The sequence below is a fragment of the Anser brachyrhynchus genome (assembly GCF_964034855.1).
Source record: "Anser brachyrhynchus genome assembly, chromosome: 17".
Lineage (NCBI taxonomy): Eukaryota > Metazoa > Chordata > Aves > Anseriformes > Anatidae > Anser > Anser brachyrhynchus.
In genome coordinates this window covers 13,281,038-13,307,570 of record NC_137710.1, presented here as the reverse complement: position 1 = coordinate 13,307,570, position 26,533 = coordinate 13,281,038, and the positions used below count along the sequence as shown (strand labels likewise).

The window sequence follows — 26,533 nt, the reverse complement described above, 5'->3', positions numbered from 1 at the left end:
ATTTAGTTGGAAAGAGAAAAAATGTAGGCCTCTGAGTTCTGTGAATCCTTTAACCACAAGATCTTCCTTTCACATCTGCGACTCAAAAAAAGAAGTGATTTTTCTTCATTGTAATGAGATGTAGTAATTAGAATATGGAAACAATCTGTGGCCTCTGAAACTGTACAGATGTCACTACTGCATTTTATAGTCACTTGGGGCTTTGTGGTTAACTGGAGATAGAATTTGAACTGTCCTGTTCCAAAAGCAAAGTCTCTTACCATTTAGGCTAAAAAAAGAATCTGCATAGGCTCTTTGCTATTAAGGGCTTATGATATTTACATATGATATGATTCTGACCACTTGAAACAATAGTATGTCATTTATGTGCACAGCTGAAGGATACAGCATTAAGAGTTCCTGGACAATTTTTTGTAGTTCTTGATGTCTGATTTATTAATCAGTGGATTCATTTAATGCAGCTTTGTGTGGCGAGTGATATGGCTTTATGTTGTGTAATATATTTCCCTTGTACAAAGAGTCATTGTCCTGGTTTGCCGGTGAGACCTTATAAATGTGTGTGTGTGTTTCTCAAGCAACTTTTTTTTCTTTTTTTTATTCTTTCTCATTTGGTTCCTGTTTTTAGCCATCTGCTTGACATTACTGTTTGCCTTTTGTGCCTACAGAACTTCCCAAGCCGTGCTGTGCTCTCCAGCAAACTGTGCTATCCAACCCTTCTCTTCTGCAGCCTCCTCATTCCGAGGTGACTCATCCACAGTGCCAGGCAATAGTGCACAGAGGTACTAAAATGTATGTTTATTTGCATATTTTAAATGTACCATTGTGTTTGATCGTAAGGATGTTACCTAAAAATCCATCAGATGTAGAAACTGGTATTTTAGATTTCATTAGAACTTGGTTGACTCTGTGGTGGTGTTTGTTGGTGTAGTCCAGGCAGACATTATGCAACTGAAAGTTTTTAAGAATACATAAAGACTTCCTTTGCTACCAGCTATAGAGAAAAGAGTGAGTTAACTGTGTTTTTATTAGGCCGGGTGGTGAAGCCAGTCTCTCTTCCTGGCCTTGTCCACACAGAAACTTCCACAGACCTACCTGCCCCCAGGGGTGTAATTCTTTTGCTCTGGCTCTTCCAGCGTATCTCACCGTGTGGATATGTTTGTTCCAGTGTAAAAAAACTCACCCAGGGAGCTATACTATAATAGTAGGAAGTCTGTGCCATACATATCCATGAGGATATAAGGTCTTTGGCTGTCAAAAGATTTAAGAAAGAAACAGTGATGATGGTCAGTGAAGAGAAATAAGAAAAAAAAAATCAGTGACTCTAGGGAAACTCGGACTCATTTAGTTGACCTTGCCTAAGCTGAAGAGTACCTAGAGTATTACCTCCTCATCTCAGAACAATCACATAGTGTATCATCTTGGCTAAGTCTTTTTTTTTTTTTTTCCAAAAATATATTACTTGGATGGTATTTGAGGATTTTATCCTGGATTTTGAGCAGTCCAGCAGCCTGGCCGGAGCAGTGGGTACTGCTTCCAGCAAGCTGCAGAGAAGGTTTTACATGTCCCAGATATATTAAGCTCTGTGTGTATGCGTTACAGAGCACACAAACAGTGTATTTCTACCCAGGATTTCCCAACAGTAAATACAGCTTCCTACCCTGTTCTGAACTCAGATGAACTTTTCTGATGCCCAGAGGCTGAAGCCACAGTTAAAACCAAGTTTTGTTGTTCATAAGTGGAAAAAAGCAGCAGTCCTGTGTTTCTGCAACATTATGCGAGCAGGAAGTTTTGTTTAGCTAGAACCAACAGCTAAAAGGAAGTGCTTTGTGATTGCTTTGTTTCTCCTTTCTCAGGATTTACACCTTTCCCCAAACTTGACACCAGTGGGCCAGCTGGTTTAAAGCACCCATTTCCAGCCCTGGTAGACTAGGGCAACAGACCTTTAAGTTTAACATAAATGCAAGAGTGACTGCTATCCATCTTACACTTTGAACCTGTGTAACTAGAGGAAGATTAAAAAAAAAAAGAAAAAAAAAAAGAAAGGAAACCACTCTTCTGGCAGCTTTTCACATTCTATATTTGAAGCAGCAGCTGTTTTTCAAACTGTTTCTAGATTCTGGAATAGGATAAATCCTTGGAGAAGAGAGTTAGCATACAGAGCACAGGTGAGGTGGCAAGGGTTGAATGAAAAATAGGATTTATTGCCAGTTTTTGCAGTTTATCATGCTACCATTTTATGTGCATACTTTATAAAATATCATTATATTTATTATTATCTGTTGTATATATAAGTGCTACTCATTTATGCAGCTCAACAAAGGCCTGCTACAATTCTTAAAATAGCCAGATATATTCTTGCTCTGAAGAGGTCACTGTTTCTAGATATGAAATAAGTTTTAATTACTTTCTATATCTCTGTTGTGGCTTCTTAGTAATTTTAGTCTGACTCTGTTCCTTCTTCTTGGATAAGTTCCAGACAAAAAATCAGAGCAGCTATCAGGAAAAACTAGATATCATTTGTACATAACAACCTGGAATGTTTCAACTGCTGGCCTTATATGGGGATGATTACAAGGGAAATCTCTCCTTGTAGAAACCTTCAGGTGAGAACTAGAAAGGAAAAGGAAAATACCACATTATGCTTTTTCTGCACCTACTTTACTTGTGACAAGAATATTATGAATAAAACACACCCGTCAGCAGGTAATATGTCAGCAAAACCACTTCCATCTGAGCTCATTCTGTGAAGCCCCTGGTTCTTCCAGCTTCAACGTGGGAAGGTGTTAGGGAATCAGCATTCTCTCAGTAGAGCCTTCCTGGGGAGAGAAAACCTCATGTTGACATCAGTCCTCATTGTCTTTGGAAACAACCTCAGCATCAATGTACTGGAGTTCAAGTATTACTCAGACCTCCCTGATTTTAAAGACAGTTCTGTCATTGTAAAATCTTCCCCAAATCTGAAGTACCTTCTGTTAGCAATTGTTTGTGGAAATGTACAACCTTTTAACAGAGTTTTCATATCTACTTGAAGTAAAGAACAGGGAAGGCTAACCAGAAAAGAGGAAGGAGTAGATCATCTGTTCGTGGAGGGTAGAAAATTTTGTTGTCTATTATCAAGCTACACTGATACAATTTTCAAAACACCAGCTTCCTGTTTTTAACAGCTATTATCTTCACAGGGAAAAGACACGACGAAGAGAGCCTCAGTGCACCCTGTTGAAGCTATTTCTTTTCCAAGGAGTCATACAAAACTGTGGTTGTTTGTGTTCTGAAAGAAAATTATTTCTGTTCTGCCCCTTTCTTTTCTGTTAAGAGACGCTGTTAAGACACGCACCCACTCATATTCCTCTATGTCTGTAGCAACAGTGAGATTCCATAATGTTTATAATATCCCAAGTTTCTTAGCTAAAGAACATTAGGACACAGCTACAAAGCTTCATTATAATCTGGGAGACTCTTCATTAAGAGGCTATTTGATATTAATTGCCTATTGATACTGACAAATATTTTATAAGCAAGTTTCTTTTCCCTCAGAAGTTAAATCATTGGTGCATTTGCAGAGACCACCATTAGAGCTAATGTCTGTGTACCCAGTACTACAGAGAATACGCCGGCGTTGTGTTACTGTAGAGAGAAGTAATTTGAGGGTATTTATGTACAAGAATTGTCGTTATTGATCTGGTAAGGCAAAGATGGACGGCATCGTGGCAGGTTGCAAAGTGCCAAGGAGGTGGCGGTGAGCTGGAGGCTCGCTTTTAATGCAAAGCGGGGGTACAGTCCAAGTGGCATGGGCTGGCAACACATTGGGTAATTGCGGATTGATTTGCCTCTGAATCTGGGAGAATCCTTAGAGGGAAAGTAGTTTCATTTAAAGAAAGCTGTTGGTAATAAGCAGAATTGGGTTTTAATGGGGTTCATACAGATAGAACAGAAATCAAATTAGAGCCTAATTGGCATACAGAAGATGGAAGGAAAGTGGAAAGCACAGAGCAGCAATGGCTGTCTTGAGCTGAGAGGCTCAGCAAGCAGTGCTTATGCAGCCAGTCTCCATTAAGATCCTATCCATAATGCATGAGGTTTAGAAACCCAGGGGACTGTCCAACAAAAAGGGAGGAATCCTCCAAACTACCCTTCAGAAAGTGATGGGTACGCTGTCCCAGTAGGGGCCTGTCTAGAGAGCACTTTTAGTAAGTAATGGTTCGCTTTGGCAGTAGAGGTGATAGAGCACTAATGCACTACAAGCCAAGTGCTGGCTTCCCTTCCCTTCCACTGCACTGCTCTGCTCTTCAAGGATCACTGGGAAGAAACAACCTTTTTTTTTTCCTTTTTTTCTTCGTCAAAATTACTGCTATTTTTATTTTATTTTGAGCAGATTTCAGGAAGTAATCCATGCTTTAAATTTTCCCTCAGGTTGGGAAATCCAATGTTCCCCTGGTTACTTAGGTAGGCCCTTAAATCTTTGGCTGTTAACCCTTTATTGTTCTGTTGTGAGTTTTAAAAAAAAGTGACTATTACAATAATTATGAAGTCTAGAAGAATTCAAATTAAGAGTGCAGGATGGAGTGGCTAGTCTGAAAATGTGGATTTGGATTTTTTTTTGACACTGTAATTTGATCCTTGCAAATTTGTTTTTCGGCTGAAATTATTGGCCAGACCTGCCGTTAAGCACGGCAGTCCTGTTTCTGGTTTCTGATTTGTGGGGCTTATGGTTTTGCTGAGTGTTCCAGCTATGTTTCTTACCTATATCAGAAAAATCCATACATTCAATGTCTCTAACTTTATTTTCAGCACAAATCAAGTATTGAAAAAGCAGAATAATTAACTGAAATCTCTTCCTCGTTAGAGTTAATTCTGCTAGAATGAAGCTGTGACATGCAGTGTTTGGAATGATACAATACATGGAAAATGGAACTGAGAAGGTCTTTCTCATCTGTCCACATCTTATCTTCTCAGTGGGCTCTACACTGTATAGTAAAAAAGACTTGAGACTGGCATCCTGGGTCTTCACAGGGACCATGGTTTATGACTTGTTTCATTAAAGAGAAGCAGGAGGATCCCTCAGTTCATACACGTTCAATTTAGTTGCAGAAAACTGCAGAATTCTGGAGAACATAAAGCCTGTGTCCCAGACTCCACAAAGTTTCCAACTGCGGCAGGCAATTGAGAGGACAGCTGAAAGAGTAGGGGATCAAAATGCAGGTTTTAGACTAGGTTATACCTTTGGGTAAAGTCCTGGGTTTATTGTGGTGGTGCATAATTTGTTATGCCCCAACTCTATCCATCTGCTATAGACAGAGTAGGAGAAGGCTTGAAAAGTTTATCCTTATGCGTCTTTCTTACTCCTGTGTATCTGTCCAGTTAGATGCAGAAGGAGTTCTTACTCCAAGGTGGAAACAGTTCAAGTACATTCAAAGTACAGTTCAATGAGATTAAAATGACTGAAATCTAGAAAGGGCTGTTTCTAAACTGCTTAGATTACAAATTTGGCCTGTTCCCATCTTGGCACACGCTTCTGTATGGATCCTGTGGAGCCAAGGTAAATGCTGAGCACGACTTTCCCAGCATTTATGCCAATACGTGGAAGTCTGACAGTAGTCTTCAGTGGAACATCACCCATACAAATGCATTAGACTGCCAGAATATGCCAGCTAATTCAGGTTGCACTCCACACTTGTGTAAAGCAGCAGTGCATTTAATTGCACTTCCTTTCAGGCACAATTTTTTCTTAATGCATGCTTGTCAGTGTCATAGACCCTAGGGTCTGACGAATACATGACCTTTGGGTCTATGTTCGGCCCAAAGAAATGACAGGCACTTTCTACCTGTTTACATACCCATAGAGTCCCATGTGACATTTGGTTCATCTGGGAGATAGTTTAATTTTTTGTATTTTTTTTACCTCAAGGAGGCTTCATTTAATATATTAAACGAAAAGCTCTTCAACTCTTGGTAGTTGCAGTTCTAGCTCTCTAATGACTTTCTCAGCTGTGCTGTGCATTTTCGCAGAGATCATGTTACTTCCACTTCACAAGAGCAGAAGGTCACCTTGCAGGAGCAGTCACTGCAGGCAGGGGACACTGGCCTGCCAGGTGACACTAATATTAGAAATATTAATGACATCTCTAAACAATATCTCACTGCATGCATGTCTCTCATAAAGCCACTCAACACAGGGAACAACAACAGGGACCATTCGTGGATGCACGTAGATGTTCTCTGAAGACGTCTCTCTCGGAATATCATTGAGAGACCTGTAGTCAAATGATGTTTGTTTTCTTCAAGCTCAAAATATTTTCTAGACTTTCTCAGAAAAAGCTCAGAAATCCTGAGGAAGGCTGACTTCTGATGGTATCACCTTTAGAGCTGAAAAAACATTTTTAATAGTAACGGTCTCCTTATAATTATTTTTCATTTGATGACTCTTTGTAATCTTTCAGTAACGCTTCATGCCATTCTTAAAAATGTGTATGTGTATGTGTCAGGCTTTCGCTTTTCTCTGAACAGAATGCATTAGGTCTATTTGTCATTATCATAACCTTTGTCTCTAGGCAGCTCTTTGTGGCACTCAGCTTTCGTAGCTACTGGAAGCTTTTCTGTTATTATTGATTGTTGTAGCTGGCAGTGATCGCACTTTCAATGCGACTAAACAATTTTTACTTTCACAATCTCTGCATACTGCCATTTGGAAACAGACCACCTAGGAGGAACAGATGTGAATTTTGAGTGTCAAGAAGGTGCTAATTGATTCTTTTTCAGCTTTCTCTTCTCTCTGTTAGCCACCAGGTTGTCTGCATTTTGCCATAGATACTGAGAGAATATTGTAATAGATTTCTGTTCACATCTCTTGATGTGAAGTCTTTTTTAGTGGTGTTACTGGTACTGACCTGACAAATTCTGGGGAGGGCTTTCAGCGTCTATAAGGTTTTAGGAAAGTTTCAGTACAAGGTGAGATCCTGCTGTGAGATGGAAGTTCAATGCTTCTTGCACAGTCTCGTCAGCAGATTCCCAGACTCGTGTGCAGGCAGCACTGGGGGAACAGGCTTCACCGTCAGAGACGGGAGTTCTGCGGAGGACCATGAAGGAGAGCAGAAATAAAACCAGACTCTTCAAACACAGATTCAGGGTGAGTGATCCTGTGATTGCTCCAGACATGATTTTGCAGAAAACCGAGTATTCAGCTTGTTTTGAAAGCAGAGATACTTGTCAGCAATTACTGCTGAGCTAGGGAGAGTACTGTTAAGATAGATAAACTTGTCAGCTGTGTCAACTCTGATGATGGAAGAGCAGAAAGGCCAGCTGTAAGGTTGAAAAAGACCTTTGTATTTTAGATGCGGATAGTGAGGTTGTTTTTCCATAATGCTGCAAAGTGGTTGAGAGTACCCTTGTTTCTATATGCACTAATTCCACAGATATTAGAGAAAAGAAAAAAAAAAAAAGCCGTGGATGATGGGCTAAGGGCTCCTGGTATTATCATCAGGAATAATGTTTGCTGTTGGCAACACATTTTTGTAGGTGTGCATAACTGAATCTTTCAATTTGAGCTCCCCTTCCTGTTCAGGGGATTAATTGGTCTACTGCTTCTACCTGTTAGTTTGCCTATCATCCACATTTCACACTTATTTAAAAATCTTTGCTGATTTTCTCCAAAAGATCTTCATAGTCTTGGCTGATAACTATGTCAAATATATTCTTTCTTTAGTTAAGCTCTGATTAAGATGCCCACTCTGACATTAAACTTGAGACTGGCAATGAATACAGGTGGCCGGTCACCAGTGAGGTTTCCCAGGGCTCTCAATTTTAGGGCCCATTCTCTTTAATGTTTTTATATATGATCTAGATGTGGGAGTCGAATGCACACTGAGTAAGTTTTCAGATGATACTAAATTAGGAGGAGCTGTTGACTCCCTTGAGGACAGAGAGGCCTTGCAGAGAGATCTTAACAGATCATAGGGCTGGCCAATATCCAGCCACGTGAAGTTTAACAAGAGCAAGTGCCAGATTCTGCACCTAGGACAGTGCAACCCTGTCTGTATGTACAGATGTGGGAACGCTTGGCTGGAGAGCAGACCCGTGGAAAGGGATCACAGAATCACAGCGTGGCTGATGTTGGAAGTGACCTCTGGACATCACCTGGCCCAACCCGCCTGCCCAGCAGGCTCAACCAGAGCATGTTGCACTGGATAACATCCAAGTGGGTTTTGAATATCTCCAGAGAAGGAGACTCCATGGCTTCTCTAGGCAGCCAGTTCCAGTGCTCTGTCACCCTCACGGTAACCAAATGCCCTCTCATATCCACCTGGAACTTCCTGTGTCTCAGTTTGTGCCCGTTGCCTCTTGTCCTGTTGCTGGGCACCACCAAAAGGAGTCTGTCCTCAGCCTCTTGACACCCTCCCTTGTGATATTTGTACATATTGATGAGATCCCCTCTCGGTCTTCTCTCCTCCAAGCTGAGCAGGCCCAGCTCTCCCAGCCTCCCCTCGCAGGACAGATGCTGCAGTCCCCTCATCTCAGCTGGACTCGCTCCAGCAGCTCCATGGCCCTCTCGTGCTGGGGAGCCCAGAACTGGACGCAGCGCTCCGGGTGTGGCCTCCCCAGGGCTGAGCAGAGGGGCAGAGGCAGAATCCCCTCCCTGGCCCTGCTGGCAACACTCTTCCCACTGCACCCCAGGCTACCGTCAGCCTGTAAAACTGTGAATACCATTGGCCTAAGGAAAATTAGCCAAGTTTGTACTAAGAGTGGGCACGGCATCAGGAAAGAGAGGAGAAAGCAGCAGGGGCGGGGATGGCAATGACCACTGTGCTGTTTGCAACACTGACACGTTTTCTGTGATTTTATGATTTTATTTGGACTCTGTGTGGTGGAATAGGACCCTGATGACGTTTGGGTCCTTTGGGGCCGGCGTGTCCCCCAGCTGCTGTCCGGCCCTGGTCTTAGTAGGTCCTCTACTGCCGGCGGGGTGGCCTCTTCTTTGTTGGTGCGGAGGCCTGCGAGGAGCTGTTCTTCCTCTTGGGGGCTCGCCGGGGCCCCCCAGGTGGGCAGCCCCTGCCCCGCCTGGCGCTGGAGGGACCTGGTGCAGCCTCCTGCGGCTCCTCTGGAGGTGCTGCCTGCTCCATGGGGACCGCAGCAGGGGTGGAGTGAGGGCGGCTGGGAGTCCCTCGAAGGCCGCCTCTGGAACTTGTGGGCACCTCATCCCCGCTGGAGCTGGCGGGCTGGGGAGAGGGTGCTGGGACAGGTGGAGGAGCCACCCCTCCGTGACCGGATGGTCCTGGTCCGGGGCTGGCCTCCCGTTGCTGGGCTGCAGGTGGAGCGTTCAGTCCCAGCAGGCAGTGGGCCTCCCTGCTGCACCGCTGCGCGGCGACTTCCAAGAGCTGACTCACAAACGTCGCCGCGTGGTGGCTGAGGTCGAGCTCCACCAGCTGGACTAGGAGCTCTTCTTCAAGCCCAAAGAGGTGCAGGCTCTCCATGATGGCGTTCTCCAGGATCAGCGCCTGAGAACGCTGTGCCCCGAAGACGCGCCTCAGCTCCCGGTGCACCCAGGAGAGCAGGGGCCGGAGGAGAGCAGGGTGCCGCCGGAAAAGTTGGCCCCAGGTGTCCGCGGGGAGGCCGCCAACCAGGGGGCTGGGTGCCTGGACAGGCGGGCTGTCGGCTGATGCCACTGCCGACGGGCTGATGACGAGCTCCTCGAACTCATCATCAGCCTGCACCGAGTGCACTATAGATGTTATTCTCTGCTTACAGAGGGGGCACTGGGGCTTGCTGTCCGCCCACCGCCGGATGCATGGATAGCAAAACTGGTGGCAGCACGGCATGGTGAACGCAGCGCTGCCCCAGGTGTCCAGACATATGGGGCAGCGGGTGTCCAGTGCCGCGGCCATGCTTACCACCAGCTGCGGTGGGCTGGGAGGAAGCAGGTGACAATATCCTCCCAGGTACAGGAGCTGCAGCAGCGGGTGTCACTCTGGAAGAGGAAGAGAGGGGTCACGGTCATTCTCTGGCCTGGGGAGGGTCCCTCAAGGAGGAACCCCCTGCTGCCAGCGCGACGTGTCCACATGCAACTCACCTCTGCTGCTGCAGGTGCTCCTCCTGGATGTCCCAGCTGCCTGTTGGGAACAGGGCTGGGAGAAAACGAGAAGTGGCTCTGGAGACGTGAGCACGTTCCAGACCCAAGGCACGCCTTAGTCCTCGCTCCAGTCCTCGCAAAAACGCTCGGATAGAGGGGAGGCACAAACCGCTGGGCTGAGCCGCTGTGCCCAGATTTAAGCCGTGAGGGCCACACAGTCATAAACCATCGCCTGGAGACGTTCTAGCGCATCAGTGGGATGTCACAGACAGATGCCGGGCACATCACCACCCCCCAGTAGGGGACATCACCCCTGGGATGTCCCAGTCCATCGCGGGGGACATCACAATGGGCCATCCTCACCTGCAGCACGTTCTTCAGTAGCTCTCCAGCCCCAGCACATGTTTCTGGTACCCCCCCGGCACCACTAGCAGGGCTTACATAGGCTACAATTAAAAGAAAAATAAAAGCCGTGACTGTTCCACAGACAATGTCTGAGTCTGACTCAAAAGAGAGCTGACAGCAGTGCCTGTGGGTGCTGCTAGCAATGGCGTTTGTGGGGGGCTCTCGCCTTGAGTCCTGGGATACTCTGACTCTCTAACACTTTGTGACTCTCTAGGACATACTATGACACTGTATGACACTTCCTTTCTTTTTACAAATGTTTCAAAAACAAATCACAAAACCACTCTTCTGTGCCAATGGTTACGTAAGAAGCCCCCAGTCCCTTTTTCTGCATCTTCTCAAACCTCAGCAGAACACTGAAGGACGTGCTCATGGAAGAACCTTTCCTTCTTCTGCTTTACTTTCATGTGCTGCAACATAAGACCCATGATCCAGTATGCTTCCTGATTTCCAAGGTGATAACCCAAATCAGGATGCAAAAATCAACAACAACATAACACAGAGTACATCAACTGGGTGTAAGCATTAAACGGACGTGACCTTCCCTGAAAAATCCCTGTTGCTCTGTTCCCTGTTACAGACGTTCTAAAACCATTGATTCAGCAGGTGGTGTGTTCAAACAACTGCTCAGCGTCGAACCATAGAAACATGGAATGTTTCTCCCTCACCCTGCTGGCCATGCTGCTTTTGGTCCAGCCCACGATACGGTTGGCTTTCTGGGCTGCAAGTGCACATTGCCGGCTCATGTGGAGCTTCTCGTCAACCAACACCCCCGGGTCCTTCTCCTCTGGGCTGCTCTCAATCCATTCTCTGCCCAGCCTGGATTTGTGCTTGGGATTGCACCGGCCCAGATGTGGGACCTTGCACTTGGCCTTGCTGAACCTCATGAGGTTGCACAGGGCCACCTCTCAGGCCTGCCCAGGTCCCTCTGGATGGGTTCCCTTCCCTGCAGCAAGTTGACCACACTGCACAGCTTGATGTCATTGGCAAACTTGCAGAGGGTGCACTCGATCTCACTGTCCATGTCACCAACAAAGATGTTAAACAGCGCCGGTCCCAGTCCTGAGCCCTTAGGAGCACGACTTGTTGCTGATCTCCACCAGGACATTGAGCTGCTGACCACAACTCTTTGAGTGCGACCATCCAGCCGATTCCTTACCCATCGAGTGGTCCATCCATCAAATCCTTGTCTCTTCAATTTAGAGTCAAGGATAGCATGGGGGACAGCGTGAAATACTTTGCAGAAGTCCAGGCAGATGTTGTCAGTTGCTCTTCCTCTCTCCACCAGTGCAGTAACCCCATCGTAGAAGGCCGCCAAATTTGTTAGGCACAATCTGCCCTCGGTGCAGCCACGGTGGGTGTCACAGGTCTCCTCCTTAACATGGGTAAATTCTTATCAGCATCAGCTCAAAGGATGAAACACCTGGACATTTGATTCGTGAAGGCAAATCAGAAGAGTTTTTTACGTACACCTTGGAAGAGAAATGTAAGAGGGAAATGGCCTGATAACCTGAAATGTTTCAGAAGGTCTCAAATGCTGTGCAAAATAAACCCCAGAACATGCAGCATAAAACCCTAGGGAAAAACCATTAAAGATGATACAAAAGAGTGTAACTTCTAGAGGTAAAATGAGATGATGAAATTTGTTCTTGAGAATGAGTCAGCGTACAGAGGAGCCCATTTCTAAGAAATATGACAGAGGTACAGTCACTGACTAAGACTGAATAACATTCGTAGAATACCGTAATTGCTGCACTGATGAGGATTAAGGACTAGGCAGTCTCTTCTCTCTCTGGTTTTTGTAATTGCCTGGATTTGTTTCCTGTTTCAGCCTATGGCACATAATAGTATTTCATACTCGTGCAGCCCCTTTCAAGGATTGTTTTTAAATAGCTTTAATTAATACTTAAAATTTCTCTTTGAGATCAACAAGTGCTCTGCTTCTTACACACAAAGTGGGAAAGGGAGATAAGTATGAAACGTAGATCTCTGTAGGTGGGCGTTTACAAGGTCTGCGCATTACTTCGAATCACTGCTGCCAGAAGAAGAATGGGACAATATCTGATCCGTGTAACGAAGGAGCCCAGCCTGAACTGTATGTATGAACTGTCCAACGAGGCTTGCCATCAGATCAAGAATTATCCAGTGAATGTTTGCAAATTATCCTGATAAAAGCTGTGTTGACAGTTTGACATCCAGTATGTGAAGAAAGTCAAATGAATTGGGACCTTATGCTGAGCTGTAGGAAATCTTTGTTCAGGTATGGTTGGCAGGCAAGACTTTCTCCCAAATGGCACCTCCTAAGCATTATTTGGTGCTCGTTTTACATAGTCCAGGTAAAATCCAGAGTACTGTAGTGAGGACTACTGTGATTTGATAGAGAAGTCGAGAATATCAGAATGTGAGTCAGTGTTTGAAAAGAATCAAAGGCTTTTTTGTCTGCTTTGACACCTGATACAGAGAGATTTCTGCAGCAAAGATTTCCACTTCCAATGCATAAAACTGCTGTAGGCCCTGTTTCCTACTTCAGATATCTAGGGAGTAAATCTCTCAGATTGTTCCAAACGGCACTGATACGTAATGTCAAGAGGAATGTGCAGAGAATGGGTATAATGTGGCCAGTTCCAGTGGTCTGTCAGCCTCATGGTAACCAAATGTCCTCTCATATTGAGCTGGAACTTCCTCTGTCTCAGTTTGTGCCCGTTGCCTCTTGTCCTGTCGCTGGGCACCACCAAAATGAGTCTTGCCTCAGCCTCTTGACACCCTCCCTTGTGATATTTGTACATATTGATGAGATCCCCTCTCAGTCTTCTCTCCTCCAAGCTGAGCAGGCCCAGCTCTCCCAGCCTCCCCTCGCAGGACAGATGTTGCAGTCCCCTCATCTCAGCTGGACTCGCTCCAGCAGCTCCATGGCCCTCTCGTGCTGGGGAGCCCAGAACTGGACGCAGCGCTCCGGGTGCGGCCTCCCCAGGGCTGAGCAGAGGGGCAGAGGCAGGATCCCCTCCCTGGCCCTGCTGGCAGCACTCTTCCCACTGCACCCCAGGCTACTGTTGGCCTTCTTGGCCACAAGGGCCCATTGGCGGCTCATGGACCTTTGGGTTTCTGCTGATGGCAAGTTGAAAAGCAGTCAGCAGTGTGCCCTGGCAACCAAAAGGGCCAACCCTGCCCTGGGGGGCCTCAGGCACAGCACTCCCAGCCCGTCGAGGGAAGGGATCGTCCCACCCTGCTCTGCCTGGTACAGTCTCACCTTGAGCACTCTATACAGTTTTGGTGCCGCAATATAAGAAGGGCATAAACCAATTAGTGCCTAAGGGAGCGTTACGAAGGTGGTGGAGGGTCTGGAGGAATAGATACAGGAGGAGTGGCTGAGGTTCCTTGGTTTGCTCATCCGGAGGAAGAGGCGGCTAAGGGGAGGCCTCATGGCGACCTGCAGCTTCCTCGTGAGGGGACTAGAGGGGCGGGCGCTGAGCTCTGCTCTCTGGCGACACCGACAGGACTGGAGGGAATGGCATGGAGCTGGGACGGGAGGGTCAGGCTGGGGGTTAGGAAAAAGGTTCTGCACCGAGAGGATAGACGGGCACTGGGACAGGCTCCCCATGGACGTACTCGCAGCACCGAGCCTGATGGGGTTCAAGGAGCGTATGGACAGTGCCCTCATACATGTGGTCTGCTTTTTGGGTGGTTCTTTGTGGAGCTTTGTGGATTATTGAGTTGGACTCAATGATCCTTGTGGGTCCCTTCCAACTCGGGATGTTTTACTCCATGATTCTGCGTTAAAGGTTGACTGCTGGGCTGCTAGACTTTGGCTGTCCACATGGCTGTTTAGGACCACCGAAGAGTGAATTGGAAGGCCCAAAAAAGGGAGACCAAAAGATTCAAAGAACTTGCAAAATATATGAACACAGTGTATACACAGATCTGTTTTAATGTGTCAGGAATTTCCTTTAAATGCTACCATTATATTTATATAAAATCAATAGTAAACACATTTTATTTTTGTAGGACCTAAACAAAACAATATCTTCTGCTCTGATGCCTGAGAGCCAGCAGAGGGAGTGAAAGTTAACTACTAAACCACCTTGGGCAATGCTCAATTGAGACACCAAGGAAAAAGCTTGTACACAAACAAATTGCACATCATATTCCTTTCAAGTCCCATTAGAAATAAAGACTAAATAATCAGTCTGGCAAACAGAAAAATATGATAGTGGTAACAAAAAAACATTTTAATTCTGTGCTTCTAAGTGGGTATTAGCAACGATAACACTAAACACAATTAAACGATAAAAAAGTACTCAAGAGTATCCTATTCACAGTCAGCATGTAGAACCTGATGAGACTTCTGATACATTCTCTTCATTACAGATGCTAGCAGAAAGGAAGTGAAAAATCTCTCTGTTGCCCTTGGCTTGTTCAGATTGTTGTTGTGTTTATTTCTATATTACTCTCTGTCTCTCTAAATAACTTATGGGTTTCAAACACTGTTTTGCTCAGTCACAGTGAAAGATGTTTAATGAATCTTCATTAATATACATGAAATGCTGTTACTATTGTATGCTGGGGAGTTAACTGTGGCTTTTCCATCTTGGGTCTTAACACAGTAGCTGTGGGTACAAGAGTGAGAGAGACGAAACAGAAACAGAGGAAATAGAAAAGAGAGTTGTTTTGTGTACATACCTATGTACCTTCAACAAAAAATCTCTTTTTTCTTCTTGTAGAATGTATATTATCTACCAAACAAACACTCAAAGTAAAGACCCATGTCAAGCAAGTTGACAGGGGAAAATACTGAAGTTCAGGTTGAAGACTTAAGGGGCGGCTAAGGAAAATTAGCCAAGTTTGTACTAAGAGTGGGCACGGCATCAGGAAAGAGAGGAGAAAGCAGCAGGGGCGGGGATGGCAATGAGCACTGTGCTGTTTGCAACACTGACACGTTTTCTGTGATTTTATGATTTTATTTGGACTCTGTGTGGTGGAATAGGACCCTGATGACGTTTGGGTCCTTTGGGGCCGGCGTGTCCCCCAGCTGCTGTCCGGCCCTGGTCTTTGTAGGTCCTCTACTGCCGGCGGGGTGGCCTCTTCTTTGTTGGTGCGGAGGCCTGCGAGGAGCTGTTCTTCCTCTTGGGGGCTCGCCGGGGCCCCCCAGGTGGGCAGCCCGTGCCCTGCCTGGCACTGGAGGGACCTGGTGCAGCCTCCTGCGGCTCCTCTGGAGGTGCTGCCTGCTCCATGGGGACCGCAGCAGGGGTGGAGTGAGGGCGGCTGGGAGTCCCTCGAAGGCCACCTCTGGAACTTGCGGGCACCTCATCCCCGCTGGAGCTGGCGGGCTGGGGAGAGGGTGCTGGGACAGGTGGAGGAGCCACCCCTCCGTGACTGGATGGTCCTGGTCCGGGGCTGGCCTCCCGTTGCTGGGCTGCAGGTGGAGCGTTCAGTCCCAGCAGGCAGTGGGCCTCCCTGCTGCACCGCTGCGCGGCGACTTCCAAGAGCTGACTCACAAACGTCGCCGCGTGGTGGCTGAGGTCGAGCTCCACCAGCTGGACTAGGAGCTCTTCTTCAAGCCCAAAGAGGTGCAGGCTCTCCATGATGGCGTTCTCCAGGATCAGCGCCTGAGAACGCTGTGCCCCGAAGACGCGCCTCAGCTCCCGGTGCACCCAGGAGAGCAGGGGCCGGAGGAGAGCAGGGTGCCGCCGGAAAAGTTGGCCCCAGGTGTCCGCGGGGAGGCCGCCAACCAGGGGGCTGGGTGCCTGGACAGGCGGGCTGTCGGCTGATGCCACTGCCGACGGGCTGATGACGAGCTCCTCGAACTCATCATCAGCCTGCACCGAGTGCACTATAGATGTTATTCTCTGCTTACAGAGGGGGCACTGGGGCTTGCTGTCCGCCCACCGCCGGATGCATGGATAGCAAAACTGGTGGCAGCACGGCATGGTGAACGCAGCGCTGCCCCAGGTGTCCAGACATATGGGGCAGCGGGTGTCCAGTGCCGCGGCCATGCTTACCACCAGCTGCGGTGGGCTGGGAGGAAGCAGGTGACAATATCCTCCCAGGTACAGGAGCTGCAGCAGCGGGTGTCACTCTGGAAGAGGAAGAGAGGGGTCACGGTCATTCTCTGGCCTGGGGAGGGTCCCTCAAGGAGGAACCCCCTGCTGCCAGCGCGACGTGTCCACATGCAACTCACCTCTGCTGCTGCAGGTGCTCCTCCTGGATGTCCCAGCTGCCTGTTGGGAACAGGGCTGGGAGAAAACGAGAAGTGGCTCTGGAGACGTGAGCACGTTCCAGACCCAAGGCACGCCTTAGTCCTCGCTCCAGTCCTCGCAAAAACGCTCGGATAGAGGGGAGGCACAAACCGCTGGGCTGAGCCGCTGTGCCCAGATTTAAGCCGTGAGGGCCACACAGTCATAAACCATCGCCTGGAGACGTTCTAGCGCATCAGTGGGATGTCACAGACAGATGCCGGGCACATCACCACCCCCCAGTAGGGGACATCACCCCTGGGATGTCCCAGTCCATCGCGGGGGACATCACAATGGGCCATCCTCACCTGCAGCACGTTCTTCAGTAGCTCTCCAGCCCCAGCACATGTTTCTGGTACCCCCCCGGCACCACTAGCAGGGCTTACATAGGCTACAATTAAAAGAAAAATAAAAGCCGTGACTGTTCCACAGACAATGTCTGAGTCTGACTCAAAAGAGAGCTGACAGCAGTGCCTGTGGGTGCTGCTAGCAATGGCGTTTGTGGGGGGCTCTCGCCTTGAGTCCTGGGATACTCTGACTCTCTAACACTTTGTGACTCTCTAGGACATACTATGACACTGTATGACACTTCCTTTCTTTTTACAAATGTTTCAAAAACAAATCACAAAACCACTCTTCTGTGCCAATGGTTACGTAAGAAGCCCCCAGTCCCTTTTTCTGCATCTTCTCAAACCTCAGCAGAACACTGAAGGACGTGCTCATGGAAGAACCTTTCCTTCTTCTGCTTTACTTTCATGTGCTGCAACATAAGACCCATGATCCAGTATGCTTCCTGATTTCCAAGGTGATAACCCAAATCAGGATGCAAAAATCAACAACAACATAACACAGAGTACATCAACTGGGTGTAAGCATTAAACGGACGTGACCTTCCCTGAAAAATCCCTGTTGCTCTGTTCCCTGTTACAGACGTTCTAAAACCATTGATTCAGCAGGTGGTGTGTTCAAACAACTGCTCAGCGTCGAACCATAGAAACATGGAATGTTTCTCCCTCACCCTGCTGGCCATGCTGCTTTTGGTCCAGCCCACGATACGGTTGGCTTTCTGGGCTGCAAGTGCACATTGCCGGCTCATGTGGAGCTTCTCGTCAACCAACACCCCCGGGTCCTTCTCCTCTGGGCTGCTCTCAATCCATTCTCTGCCCAGCCTGGATTTGTGCTTGGGATTGCACCGGCCCAGATGTGGGACCTTGCACTTGGCCTTGCTGAACCTCATGAGGTTGCACAGGGCCACCTCTCAGGCCTGCCCAGGTCCCTCTGGATGGGTTCCCTTCCCTGCAGCAAGTTGACCACACTGCACAGCTTGATGTCATTGGCAAACTTGCAGAGGGTGCACTCGATCTCACTGTCCATGTCACCAACAAAGATGTTAAACAGCGCCGGTCCCAGTCCTGAGCCCTTAGGAGCACGACTTGTTGCTGATCTCCACCAGGACATTGAGCTGCTGACCACAACTCTTTGAGTGCGACCATCCAGCCGATTCCTTACCCATCGAGTGGTCCATCCATCAAATCCTTGTCTCTTCAATTTAGAGTCAAGGATAGCATGGGGGACAGCGTGAAATACTTTGCAGAAGTCCAGGCAGATGTTGTCAGTTGCTCTTCCTCTCTCCACCAGTGCAGTAACCCCATCGTAGAAGGCCGCCAAATTTGTTAGGCACAATCTGCCCTCGGTGCAGCCACGGTGGGTGTCACAGGTCTCCTCCTTAACATGGGTAAATTCTTATCAGCATCAGCTCAAAGGATGAAACACCTGGACATTTGATTCGTGAAGGCAAATCAGAAGAGTTTTTTACGTACACCTTGGAAGAGAAATGTAAGAGGGAAATGGCCTGATAACCTGAAATGTTTCAGAAGGTCTCAAATGCTGTGCAAAATAAACCCCAGAACATGCAGCATAAAACCCTAGGGAAAAACCATTAAAGATGATACAAAAGAGTGTAACTTCTAGAGGTAAAATGAGATGATGAAATTTGTTCTTGAGAATGAGTCAGCGTACAGAGGAGCCCATTTCTAAGAAATATGACAGAGGTACAGTCACTGACTAAGACTGAATAACATTCGTAGAATACCGTAATTGCTGCACTGATGAGGATTAAGGACTAGGCAGTCTCTTCTCTCTCTGGTTTTTGTAATTGCCTGGATTTGTTTCCTGTTTCAGCCTATGGCACATAATAGTATTTCATACTCGTGCAGCCCCTTTCAAGGATTGTTTTTAAATAGCTTTAATTAATACTTAAAATTTCTCTTTGAGATCAACAAGTGCTCTGCTTCTTACACACAAAGTGGGAAAGGGAGATAAGTATGAAACGTAGATCTCTGTAGGTGGGCGTTTACAAGGTCTGCGCATTACTTCGAATCACTGCTGCCAGAAGAAGAATGGGACAATATCTGATCCGTGTAACGAAGGAGCCCAGCCTGAACTGTATGTATGAACTGTCCAACGAGGCTTGCCATCAGATCAAGAATTATCCAGTGAATGTTTGCAAATTATCCTGATAAAAGCTGTGTTGACAGTTTGACATCCAGTATGTGAAGAAAGTCAAATGAATTGGGACCTTATGCTGAGCTGTAGGAAATCTTTGTTCAGGTATGGTTGGCAGGCAAGACTTTCTCCCAAATGGCACCTCCTAAGCATTATTTGGTGCTCGTTTTACATAGTCCAGGTAAAATCCAGAGTACTGTAGTGAGGACTACTGTGATTTGATAGAGAAGTCGAGAATATCAGAATGTGAGTCAGTGTTTGAAAAGAATCAAAGGCTTTTTTGTCTGCTTTGACACCTGATACAGAGAGATTTCTGCAGCAAAGATTTCCACTTCCAATGCATAAAACTGCTGTAGGCCCTGTTTCCTACTTCAGATATCTAGGGAGTAAATCTCTCAGATTGTTCCAAACGGCACTGATACGTAATGTCAAGAGGAATGTGCAGAGAATGGGTATAATGTGGCCAGTTCCAGTGGTCTGTCAGCCTCATGGTAACCAAATGTCCTCTCATATTGAGCTGGAACTTCCTCTGTCTCAGTTTGTGCCCGTTGCCTCTTGTCCTGTCGCTGGGCACCACCAAAATGAGTCTTGCCTCAGCCTCTTGACACCCTCCCTTGTGATATTTGTACATATTGATGAGATCCCCTCTCAGTCTTCTCTCCTCCAAGCTGAGCAGGCCCAGCTCTCCCAGCCTCCCCTCGCAGGACAGATGTTGCAGTCCCCTCATCTCAGCTGGACTCGCTCCAGCAGCTCCATGGCCCTCTCGTGCTGGGGAGCCCAGAACTGGACGCAGCGCTCCGGGTGCGGCCTCCCCAGGGCTGAGCAGAGGGGCAGAGGCAGGATCCCCTCCCTGGCCCTGCTGGCAGCACTCTTCCCACTGCACCCCAGGCTACTGTTGGCCTTCTTGGCCACAAGGGCCCATTGGCGGCTCATGGACCTTTGGGTTTCTGCTGATGGCAAGTTGAAAAGCAGTCAGCAGTGTGCCCTGGCAACCAAAAGGGCCAACCCTGCCCTGGGGGGCCTCAGGCACAGCACTCCCAGCCCGTCGAGGGAAGGGATCGTCCCACCCTGCTCTGCCTGGTACAGTCTCACCTTGAGCACTCTATACAGTTTTGGTGCCGCAATATAAGAAGGGCATAAACCAATTAGTGCCTAAGGGAGCGTTACGAAGGTGGTGGAGGGTCTGGAGGAATAGATACAGGAGGAGTGGCTGAGGTTCCTTGGTTTGCTCATCCGGAGGAAGAGGCGGCTAAGGGGAGGCCTCATGGCGACCTGCAGCTTCCTCGTGAGGGGACTAGAGGGGCGGGCGCTGAGCTCTGCTCTCTGGCGACACCGACAGGACTGGAGGGAATGGCATGGAGCTGGGACGGGAGGGTCAGGCTGGGTGTTAGGAAAAAGGTTCTGCACCGAGAGGATAGACGGGCACTGGGACAGGCTCCCCATGGACGTACTCGCAGCACCGAGCCTGATGGGGTTCAAGGAGCGTATGGACAGTGCCCTCATACATGTGGTCTGCTTTTTGGGTGGTTCTTTGTGGAGCTTTGTGGATTATTGAGTTGGACTCAATGATCCTTGTGGGTCCCTTCCAACTCGGGATGTTTTACTCCATGATTCTGCGTTAAAGGTTGACTGCTGGGCTGCTAGACTTTGGCTGTCCACATGGCTGTTTAGGACCACCGAAGAGTGAATTGGAAGGCCCAAAAAAGGGAGACCAAAAGATTCAAAGAACTTGCAAAATATATGAACACAGTGTATACACAGATCTGTTTTAATGTGTCAGGAATTTCCTTTAAATGCTACCATTATATTTATATAAAATCAATAGTAAACACATTTTATTTTTGTAGGACCTAAACAAAACAATATCTTCTGCTCTGATGCCTGAGAGCCAGCAGAGGGAGTGAAAGTTAACTACTAAACCACCTTGGGCAATGCTCAATTGAGACACCAAGGAAAAAGCTTGTACACAAACAAATTGCACATCATATTCCTTTCAAGTCCCATTAGAAATAAAGACTAAATAATCAGTCTGGCAAACAGAAAAATATGATAGTGGTAACAAAAAAACATTTTAATTCTGTGCTTCTAAGTGGGTATTAGCAACGATAACACTAAACACAATTAAACGATAAAAAAGTACTCAAGAGTATCCTATTCACAGTCAGCATGTAGAACCTGATGAGACTTCTGATACATTCTCTTCATTACAGATGCTAGCAGAAAGGAAGTGAAAAATCTCTCTGTTGCCCTTGGCTTGTTCAGATTGTTGTTGTGTTTATTTCTATATTACTCTCTGTCTCTCTAAATAACTTATGGGTTTCAAACACTGTTTTGCTCAGTCACAGTGAAAGATGTTTAATGAATCTTCATTAATATACATGAAATGCTGTTACTATTGTATGCTGGGGAGTTAACTGTGGCTTTTCCATCTTGGGTCTTAACACAGTAGCTGTGGGTACAAGAGTGAGAGAGACGAAACAGAAACAGAGGAAATAGAAAAGAGAGTTGTTTTGTGTACATACCTATGTACCTTCAACAAAAAATCTCTTTTTTCTTCTTGTAGAATGTATATTATCTACCAAACAAACACTCAAAGTAAAGACCCATGTCAAGCAAGTTGACAGGGGAAAATACTGAAGTTCAGGTTGAAGACTTAAGGGGCGGCTAAGGAAAATTAGCCAAGTTTGTACTAAGAGTGGGCACGGCATCAGGAAAGAGAGGAGAAAGCAGCAGGGGCGGGGATGGCAATGAGCACTGTGCTGTTTGCAACACTGACACGTTTTCTGTGATTTTATGATTTTATTTGGACTCTGTGTGGTGGAATAGGACCCTGATGACGTTTGGGTCCTTTGGGGCCGGCGTGTCCCCCAGCTGCTGTCCGGCCCTGGTCTTTGTAGGTCCTCTACTGCCGGCGGGGTGGCCTCTTCTTTGTTGGTGCGGAGGCCTGCGAGGAGCTGTTCTTCCTCTTGGGGGCTCGCCGGGGCCCCCCAGGTGGGCAGCCCGTGCCCTGCCTGGCACTGGAGGGACCTGGTGCAGCCTCCTGCGGCTCCTCTGGAGGTGCTGCCTGCTCCATGGGGACCGCAGCAGGGGTGGAGTGAGGGCGGCTGGGAGTCCCTCGAAGGCCACCTCTGGAACTTGCGGGCACCTCATCCCCGCTGGAGCTGGCGGGCTGGGGAGAGGGTGCTGGGACAGGTGGAGGAGCCACCCCTCCGTGACTGGATGGTCCTGGTCCGGGGCTGGCCTCCCGTTGCTGGGCTGCAGGTGGAGCGTTCAGTCCCAGCAGGCGGTGGGCCTCCCTGCTGCACCGTTGCACGGCGACTTCCAAGAGCTGACTCACAAACGTCGCCGCGTGGTGGCTGAGGTCGAGCTCCACCAGCTGGACTAGGAGCTCTTCTTCAAGCCCAAAGAGGTGCAGGCTCTCCATGATGGCGTTCTCCAGGATCAGCGCCTGAGAACGCTGTGCCCCAAAGACGCGCCTCAGCTCCCGGCGCACCCAGGAGAGCAGGGGCCGGAGGAGAGCAGGGTGCCGCCGGAAAAGTTGGCCCCAGGTGTCCGCGGGGAGGCCGCCAACCAGGGGGCTGGGTGCCTGGACAGGCGGGCTGTCGGCTGATGCCACTGCCGACGGGCTGATGACGAGCTCCTCGAACTCATCATCAGCCTGCACCGAGTGCACTATCGATGTTATTCTCTGCTTACAGAGGGGGCACTGGGGCTTGCTGTCCGCCCACCGCCGGATGCATGGATAGCAAAACTGGTGGCAGCACGGCATGGTGAACGCGGCGCTGCCCCAGGTGTCCAGACATATGGGGCAGCGGGTGTCCAGTGCCGCAGCCATGCTTACCACCAGCTGCGGTGGGCTGGGAGGAAGCAGGTGACAATATCCTCCCAGGTACAGGAGCTGCAGCAGCGGGTGTCACTCTGGAAGAGGAAGAGAGGGGTCACGGTCATTCTCTGGCCTGGGGAGGGTCCCTCAAGGAGGAACCCCCTGCTGCCAGCGCGACGTGTCCACATGCAACTCACCTCTGCTGCTGCAGGTGCTCCTCCTGGATGTCCCAGCTGCCTGTTGGGAACAGGGCTGGGAGAAAACGAGAAGTGGCTCTGGAGACGTGAGCACGTCCCAGACCCAAGGCACGCCTTAGTCCTCGCTCCAGTCCTCGCAAAAACGCTCGGATAGAGGGGAGGCACAAACCGCTGGGCTGAGCCGCTGTGCCGAGATTTAAGCCGTGAGGGCCACACAGTCATAAACCATCGCCTGGAGACGTTCCAGCGCATCAGTGGGATGTCACAGACAGATGCCGGGCACATCGCCACCCCCCAGTAGGGGACATCGCCTCCGGGATGTCCCAGTCCATCACTGCGACATCACAATGGGCCATCCTCACCTGCAGCACGTTCTTCAGTAGCTCTCCAGCCCCAGCACATGTTTCTGGTACCCCCCCGGCACCACTAGCAGGGCTTACATAGGCTACAATTAAAAGAAAAATAAAAGCCGTGACTGTTCCACAGACAATGTCTGAGTCTGACTCAAAAGAGAGCTGACAGCAGTGCCTGTGGGTGCTGCTAGCAATGGCGTTTGTGGGGGGCTCTCGCCTTGAGTCCTGGGATACTCTGACTCTCTAACACTTTGTGACTCTCTAGGACATACTATGACACTGTGTGACACTTTCTTTCTTTTTACAAATGCTTCAAAAACAAATCACAAAACCACTCTTCGGTGCCGATGGTTACATAAGAAGCCCCCAGTCCCTTTTTCTGCATCTTCTCAAACCTCAGCAGAACACTGAAGGACGTGCTCATGGGAGAACCTTTCCTTCTTCTGCCTTACTTTCATGTGCTGCAACATAAGACCCATGATCCAGTATGCTTCCTGATTTCCAAGCTGATAACCCAAATCAGGATGCAAAAATCAACAACAACATAACACAGAGTACATCAACTGGGTGTAAGCATTAAAAGGACGTGACCTTCTCTGAAAAATCCCTGTTGCTCTGTTCCCTGTTACAGACGTTCTAAAACCATTGATTCAGCAGGTGGTGTGTTCAAACAACTGCTCAGCGTCGAATCATAGAAACATGGCATGGTTTGGGTTGGACAGAGCACTGGAACAGGTTGCCCAGAGAGGCTGAGCACTCTCCTTCTTTGAAGATATTCAAAAGCCACCTCTGTTAGCATAAAGCCATTATGCCTTGTCCTATCACTGCACCCCCTGATAAAAGAGTCTGTCTTCTGCTTTCTTGTAGCCCCCTTTAGGCACTGGAAGTCTTCTATAGGGTCTCCCCGGAGCCTTCTCTTCTGCAGGCTGAACAACCCCAACTCCCTCAGCCTGTGTTCGTCGGAGAGGTGCTCCAGCCCTTTGATCATGTGTGTGGCCTCCTCTGGACTCTCCAACAGGTCTCTGTCCTTCTTGTGGTGGGGGCCTTGAGCTGAACACAGGGCTCCAGGTGGGATCTCACGAGAGCAGAGCAGAGGGGGAGAATCACCTCCCTCACCCTGCTGGCCATGCTGCTTTTGGTCCAGCCCAGGATACGGTTGGCTTTCTGGGCTGCAAGCGCACATTGCCGGCTCATGTGGAGCTTCTCGTCAACCAACACCCCCGGGTCCTTCTCCTCTGGGCTGCTCCCAATCCATTCTCTGCCCAGCCTGGATTTGTGCTTGGGATTGCGTTGGCCCAGATGTGGGACCTTGCACTTGGCCTTGCTGAACCTCATGAGGTTGCACAGGCCCACCTCTCAGGCCTGTCCAGGTCCCTCTGGATGGGATCCCTTCCCTGCAGCAAGTTGACCACACTGCACAGCTTGATGTCATTGGCAAACTTGCAGAGGGTGCACTCGATCTCACTGTCCATGTCACCAGCAAAGATGTTAAACAGCGCCGGTCCCAATCCTGAGCCCTTAGGAGCACGACTTGTTGCTGATCTCCACCAGGACATTGAGCTGCTGACCACAACTCTTTGAGTGCGACCATCCAGCCGATTCCTTACCCATCGAATGGTCCATCCATCAAATGCTTGTCTCTTCAATTTAGAGACAAGGATAGCATGGGGGACAGCGTGAAATACTTTGCAGAAGTCCAGGCAGATGTTGTCAGTTGCTCTTCCTCTCTCCACCAGTGCAGTAACCCCATCGTAGAAGGCCACCAAATTTGTTAGGCACAATCTGCCCTCAGTGCAGCCACGGTGGGTGTCACCGGTCTCCTCCTTAACATGGGTAAATTCTTATCAGGATCAGCTCAAAGGATGAAACACCTGGACATTTGATTCGTGAAGGCAAATCAGAAGAGTTTTTTACGTACAGCTTGGAAGAGAAATGTAAGAGGGAAATGGCCTGATAACCTGAAATGTTTCAGAAGGTCTCAAATGCTGTGCAAAATAAACCCCAGAACATGCAGCATAAAACCCTAGGGAAAAACCATTAAAGATGATACAAAAGAGTGTAACTTCTAGAGGTAAAATGAGATGATGAAATTTGTTCTTGAGAATGAGTCAGCGTACAGAGGAGCCCATTTCTAAGAAATATGACAGAGGTACAGTCACTGACTAAGACTGAATAACATTCGTAGAATACCGTAATTGCTGCACTGATGAGGATTAAGGACTAGGCAGTCTCTTCTCTCTCTGGTTTTTGTAATTGCCTGGATTTGTTTCCTGTTTCAGCCTATGGCACATAATAGTATTTCATACTCGTGCAGCCCCTTTCAAGGATTGTTTTTAAATAGCTTTAATTAATACTTAAAATTTCTCTTTGAGATCAACAAGTGCTCTGCTTCTTACACACAAAGTGGGAAAGGGAGATAAGTATGAAACGTAGATCTCTGTAGGTGGGCGTTTACAAGGTCTGCGCATTACTTCGAATCACTGCTGCCAGAAGAAGAATGGGACAATATCTGATCCGTGTAACGAAGGAGCCCAGCCTGAACTGTATGTATGAACTGTCCAACGAGACTTGCCAGCAGATCAAGAATTATCCAGTGAATGTTTGCAAATTATCCTGATAAAAACTGTGTTCGACAGTTTGACATCCAGTATGTGAAGAAAGTCAAATGAATTGGGACCTTATGCTGAGCTGTAGGAAATCTTTGTTCAGGTATGGTTGGCAGGCAAGACTTTCTCCCAAATGGCACCTCCTAAGCATTATTTGGTGCTCGTTTTACATAGTCCAGGTAAAATCCAGAGTACTGTAGTGAGGACTACTGTGATTTGATAGAGAAGTCGAGAATATCAGAATGTGAGTCAATGTTTGAAAAGAATCAAAGGCTTTTTTGTCTGCTTTGACACCTGATACAGAGAGATTTCTGCAGCAAAGATTTCCACTTCCAATGCATAAAACTGCTGTAG

The 26,533-nt window shown here is 48.1% G+C and overlaps 1 protein-coding gene across 6 annotated transcripts in view; it reads left to right on the top strand.

Moving 5' to 3' along the window:
• LOC308179437 (uncharacterized protein) overlaps positions 1–26,533 on the top strand; it is a 131,272-nt gene that overhangs the window by 52,661 nt on the left and 52,078 nt on the right. Inside the window, exons 2-4 of one of the 6 annotated variants that reach the window (XM_080559603.1) lie at positions 666–779; positions 6,990–7,123; positions 8,040–26,533. The exon at positions 8,040–26,533 is cut by the window's right edge and continues 14,716 nt beyond it. In XM_080559603.1, the coding sequence (XP_080415729.1) occupies positions 666–779; positions 6,990–7,123; positions 8,040–8,384 (593 nt within the window). In that variant the 3' untranslated portion in view covers positions 8,385–26,533. Of the gene's footprint in view, positions 1–665 lie in introns of all 6 variants that reach the window. The other 5 variants (XM_080559604.1, XR_013940369.1, XR_013940367.1 and 2 more) reach the window with 5 other exon arrangements.